Source organism: Chiloscyllium punctatum, chromosome 4 (assembly GCF_047496795.1).
Source record: "Chiloscyllium punctatum isolate Juve2018m chromosome 4, sChiPun1.3, whole genome shotgun sequence".
Classification (NCBI taxonomy): domain Eukaryota; kingdom Metazoa; phylum Chordata; class Chondrichthyes; order Orectolobiformes; family Hemiscylliidae; genus Chiloscyllium; species Chiloscyllium punctatum.
The window spans coordinates 52,419,217-52,425,216 of NC_092742.1; the positions used below are offsets into that span (position 1 = coordinate 52,419,217).

General features: G+C 44.7%; 1 protein-coding gene across 3 annotated transcripts in view; it reads right to left on the reverse strand.

Annotated features, from left to right (window-relative positions):
- nid2a (nidogen 2a (osteonidogen)) overlaps window positions 1-2,793 on the reverse strand; it is a 110,738-nt gene extending 107,945 nt beyond the window's left edge. Inside the window, exons 1-2 of one of the 3 annotated variants that reach the window (XM_072568709.1) lie at window positions 1,998-2,793; window positions 1,167-1,469 (exon numbers count right to left, since the gene is read on the reverse strand). In XM_072568709.1, the coding sequence (XP_072424810.1) occupies window positions 1,167-1,469; window positions 1,998-2,198 (504 nt within the window). In that variant the 5' untranslated portion in view covers window positions 2,199-2,793. The remainder of the gene's footprint in view (window positions 1-1,166; window positions 1,470-1,997) is intronic. The other 2 variants (XM_072568708.1, XM_072568707.1) reach the window with 2 other exon arrangements.
- Between the last annotated feature and the right edge of the window lie 3,207 nt (window positions 2,794-6,000).

Genomic DNA, 6,000 nt, shown 5'->3' on the forward strand with positions numbered 1-6,000 from the left:
AACCCAGTAGAAGGAAACATGATTGTGGTTATTGGAGGTTAGTCAATCTTGGCTCCAAAATACTAGGAGTCCTTCAAAGAATGCTCGAAGCTCAACCATCTTCAGCTACTTAATCTATGACCTCCCCTCCATCAAAAGGTCACAGGTATTTCCTATGATTTCACGATGTTCAGTACTATTCATAAGTCTACAGATAATAAAGCAGTTCTTTCCTACATGAAGCAAGATGTGGACAACATTTGACATGGTCTGATAAGTAGCCAATAATATTCATGCCACTCAACTGTTAAACAATGATCCTCTCCAACATACAACAGCAGGGCAGAAGTTGTGAAAGCTACAGCAAATAACTCATCTCCACAAAGCCTATCCAAATACAAAGCACAAGTTAAAAACATGCTGGAGTACTCTCTGCTTCCTGGTTAAGTGTGGTTCCTACAAAATTAGACAGCTTGACATCAGCCTGGACAAGGCAGCCTGTCTGATCTGCATCTTACTGATGACCAGCATTCACTCCACCACCACAAGTTCTCCTCATAGTTACATCCCATTCTGACTTGGAACTATAATTGCCATTCCTTCACTATTACAAAAAAAATCCTGGAAATCTATGCCCGACTGCACTGGAGTGTAATTGACCCACAGTGTCTACAGAGGCTCCAGGAGGGTGCTTATTATCAGCTGCTCAAGGGCAATTCAGGATGGGCAGCAACAGTGGCTAAACCAGTGATCCATGCAGACCTGAAGAAGTAATTAAAAAAAAACAAAGTACAGTGGCTGCTTGAAAGTTGAAATACAAATGAAACATTCAGGAGAAACTCAAGAGGTCTAGCAGCATCTGTGGAGAGACAAACATAGAGTTGACATGGAATCATATCAGACTCGTCTTACCCAAATAAACATATTCTATAAAAGAATCAACAAAATGCATCCTGGTTTACTTCAACCAAACATTTGGTATCTGCGGTGTGACCAAGTTAACTAGTATGGTCTCAAATTTCCGCTCTATAAGTTAATCGTGGAAAAGTAATGTTTAAGGAGTGGTCCTCAGTGCTGGTCTAGATCAGTAAGCTTTGAGGAAGGCACTCACAGGCCTGGCCCATACACAGTTGTTGGTATCTCAGTACCTAATAAGGTTTCCCGGTCGTTTTCTTGTAGTTTCTTACCCTGTCAGAGGAGGCAACCGAGCGCGACACTTCCTCATAAGGCGCCACGTTCTCCCAAGTAGCGAGAAAAGCGTTGGTCGGAGTGAATGAGCTTTGAGGAAAACTTCTCCTGATCTCCCGGCCGGCGCGGCCAAGGACATCCGAGGAATCGTCTTGTCTGTAATAAATCCGCCCTCGGTCATTGGTTGTGTCGATATCTGACAGGAAAGGCGCTATCACCGGGAAATCAGTGGGGAATCCGTCATCCACATATTGAGTCTCTCGGGGGAAATCCTGCGTGGAGATGATCCCATTCGTTCCTACCTGAAGATTAAGAGTTCAATTATTTACCCGGAACACAGTGCCCTGCCAGCCTTTGTTCCTAAACTTAATGGCTACAATAACATTCTTGTAAAAGTACTCTGACTCGACTTTAGCACTTTTACATACGATTGCTCTGAACTGTTTATTTTCAGGCATGTCCGAAGCTCTCCACAAATTATGTCAACACACACTTCGATATAAATATCATTTCAGATCAGATCAAATTACATTTCAGTTTGTCCTGTCTTAGCGTGGGAATAAACGCCCGTGATTCAGTCCAATTAGCTTCTCAGACTAGTGCCTTTTCGAAATGTTTGCGGACTCTGTAATGCGGGTTGTCACAGCCCAACTGGGCTCGAGTCTGGGAAGCGGTAACGGAAAATTGAGAGATAATGCGCCAGCCCGGACAATGAGCGGGGAGCGGCTCTGGCTCCTGTACAATGCGAGTAGAAGTGGACCACATCGAACCGCAGTTCTGTTTAGCACCACTCACAAAAAACAATAAATAGGTTTGAAGGTACAACTTACGTAGAGGTGACTGAACTGTGTGTCATAAAAGACAAATGGCCTTTTGAGTTGGATAACTTGAGAGGTTTCATCATCGCCTTGCTGCAGGGTCAGGTCTTGTGTGTGTGGACCAAACGGGAAAAGCTCCTCTCTTTCGATTGCAGAGACCAAGCTGAGAAGCCAGTGCAGTTTGAACAGGGAAATGAAGCCCCTTCCCTGCATTTCTGGAAGCGAACAGATGTGTTCCAAAGTGGATAGGAAAGGGGAGGAGAAGCGGCTCTCTCGCTCTGATCTCCTGGTTTTATAGCTGGCTTTATGTTTAACCCCAAGAACAGCCAATAGCCCCCGGGAGAGGGCAGAGCTCTCCAACTCCGGCCCTCATTGGATTAGGCCGAAGCTGATCGACAAGTCTCGCCGCACTCTCCCACATCTGGTTCCCATTAAACCGGCTCTTTCCTCGACTTTCTCATTGTGTTCATTCGTTCAAACACTCAGCACCTAAAGAAAACATCGAGGAGTTGGAGACAGACTACTCTTGGAAATGTTGGAAAGTGTCAGCGCGGAGCCATTGGAAAAGCCCCGGGATATGTCCTAGAGCGCGGGCCACTGGAAACAAGGATCATTCCCGTGCCCTTTGACACGTAGAAATAAAGGCAGAAAAAAAAACAGACTTTTCCCAAAGACGATCATCCCAACTTCTGAGAGGATGGAAACCTGGTGTAATCAAACTGATTGGGGCACTGCCCCAAACATTGGTAACATTGCTCTGAAAATCCCAACCGGATGTGCAATTTCTAACAACTCATTTCTGTTCCAGTATACTCTATACGTCTGACCATCTGTATGCTTGGGAAAGGGGAGGGCGCAGGAAGAAGATTCTCCCGAATTCCCAAGCAGTCTGTTACAAATCCCGTTGGTTTCCCAGTGGATTTCAAAGGCTCCTAGTCAGAGATAAACTAAATTGCAGTTTGACCCTGGTGGGATGCCACACACCCTTTTCCTCAGATCGGCTTTTTAATGTGTTCCTCGTTGACTCTGATGAACGGGATAAAATGCTCTTGCCGGGTTGAGCTGGGAAGATGTTCTTCAGGAAGTCAGTTAATATGCCCAAAGGAAGTTCCGTTAAATTTCTTACAATCCCAGATGCGAGATGCATAGTATTCCATGTTTAGATATTGAACTAGCTACTTTCCTCACTGCTCCATTGTAGTTGAATATTAGACATTAGTAAAATTGTGCAAAGGTAAGATTTGAAGCTGTTTTTACCAAGTCAAAAAAAACCCCTGTAGTTGCTGGAAATCTGAAACAAACCCAGATTCGGCTGAAGAAACCGAGCAGGAGTTCTGAACACGAGTCATAGCGAACTCGAAATGTTAACTGTTTCTCTCTCCGCAGATGTTGCCAGACGTTTACTAAGAAGCTGGTAACAGAATGTAAACTTATTGAGGAGAAACAATTCCTGTCATTATCTGAAACAAATCAAAGGGTGCTTACATCAGTTAGCAGGCACTCCACCAGAAACTCTTTACAAATCCAGGTCAAACGATTGGGTTGCAGTTATATTTTACGTGAAAGCTTGAAGTGAAGGGATATCAGATTAGATTCCCTACAGTGTGGAAACATGCCCTTCGGCCCTACAAATCCATACCGACCCACCGCAGAGTAACCCACCCAGACCCATTCCTCTCCCCTATATTTACGCCTGACTTAATGGGCAATTTAGCATGGCCAATTCACCTAACCTGCACATCTTTGGAATGTGGGAGGAAACCGGAGCACCCGGAGGAAACCCACACAGACACGGGGCAAACTCCACACAGACAGTCGCCCAAGGCGGGGATATGGGGGCGGGGGGGGGGGGAGCGCATTGAGGTCAGTGAACATCAAGTTATTTCACCGTAAATGGCGAAACACCCAAAAAAATCCTGTACAGACAATGGTCAGCAAATCAATAAAAACACCATCTTACGATCACTGGGCTAGAAGGAGGCGGCCATTCAGCCCTGTGTGCCAGAGCAGACCGATTGAAAGTGAGAATTAAATACTCCTTTTTCCCGACAGAATGAAATCCTGTTAGATCACTGAGGGAGGTTTAAGAAGCTGTCGCCTTTGCTATTTACATGTGATTTAAATTGACGCCCATTTGGGCTGTCATTTTGTTTTGAAACTGCCGCAGTTTAATTTTCGGTCATGCCTCAGCCGCAGTAACAGCAGCTGGAGGAAGCGATTTCACTCACTGCAATGGGACGCACGGTGAACTCTGCACGTCCTGAACACAGCGAGATGGAGAACCTTCCTCCCGTCACTTGTTGCGCTTTGGGTTCTTTCCTCAGCCAATGAGTGATATTCGAGCTAAATAAGGGAAAAAAACCATCCCTTTAGCGTCAGCCCATTGTTTACTCAAGGGACTTTGTTTAAAATGGGATATAATGCTTGTGGACAGGGTGACAAAAAGATACTTCACAAAAATGCAAGTCTTTGTTTAACTTAACGAAGGCATTCCCATTTTACCTGCGGACCATCCAAAGTTCATCAGGATATGGTCCTGACAGTTTCACATTGAGTGCGGCTGGAGTCCGCTTATATACAGGGTTTTTAAAATTCGTTTCTGGGAAGTGGGCGTCGCTGGCTATGCTCAGTTCATCTTTATGTGACACATGGTTTATTTGCGAAGCGAATGAAAATATAATCACGAATGTTTCGGTAAAGTCTCATTATTACCCATTTGGGGAAAACACTTTATCAGGGTCTTGCAGCATCTGCGGGGAGAGAGAATATTTCAGCCTGTCATCAGGACCAACAGGTGACAAAGTTCAAGTGTTACCTCGGTTTCTCTCCCCACAAGCTGCTGCCAGATTTATTGTTATTTCCAGCGTTTGTCTTGGTTCTTATTTCAGATTTTCAGCATCTGCGGTGCCTTGCCTTTGATTTGAAGTCATTTCTTACTGGGGTTGTCTCTTAATGTGGGTGAAAGTGAGGACTGCAGATGCTGGAGATGAGAATCGAGAGTGTGATGCTGGAAAAGCACAGCAGGTCAGGCAGCACTTGAGGTGCAGGGGAATCGGAGCTGTATGAAGGGCTTCTGCCCGAAACGTCGATTCTCCAGCACCTCGGATGCTGCCTGACCTGCTGTGCTTTTCCAGCAACACACTTTCAACACTTGTCTCTTAATGTTGTAAATCAGTAACTCTAATCACTAATGTACAAGATACACGAGACTTTCAGTGAACATGACACGGAACCGTACTGCTCGGTTGGAACTTTAAATTTATGATAACCGTCGTCTCTTAATTCTGATTATCTTTAAAATCGGACAGTTGTTTTTGTTTCTTTGCTATTGTACGGAGATCATTCATTAAACCACAGCAGAGATTGAGAGGATTGACTTCTCTCAGTATAATGAGCTAAGATCAAAAGGACACAGAAAGGATAGTCTGTTTGTTCCAACTGCGACTGGACCGGATAGAGTTCACAATATTTTGTCTGGAAGTGTTCAGTGTTTAATCAGGAGTCCGTGTGTCAGTCTGAATCCATTCATATGCTATTCCGAAAGTAAGCCCCAGATAAGATCTGGGTGATTAGGAAAGGCTTTGGGGACTGTCTCAGGATGTCACCGCTCTTTTTTGGACAAAACATTGGTCTTCCGATCCTCTTACCTAAATAAGGGTCCTCTTCGACAATTCCGGCAGAGGGAGACTGACAGTCCTGATGCCCACACTCTTTAAACAAAACAAGTTACTCCTCAACAAAGTTACAGAGGTCATGACCAAATGTGGAATGATTCTGTTTTCCTTTCTTGTCTTGAACACCATGGGAGACTCGATAAAGCTATGTACAACGGAGACAGGAAATGACGCTAGCCATTCTGTGCAGTAATGCTGCTCTCCTAATGTACCTCCACGCGCTGTGAGAACACAGTGAAAACTTGTTCTTAAGGCTTGCTGGTGAGGGGAAAACCCTTTCAAGTTTCACAACATCCTTCCGATAGGAAGATCAGAATTACACGCAATATTCCAACAGTAGC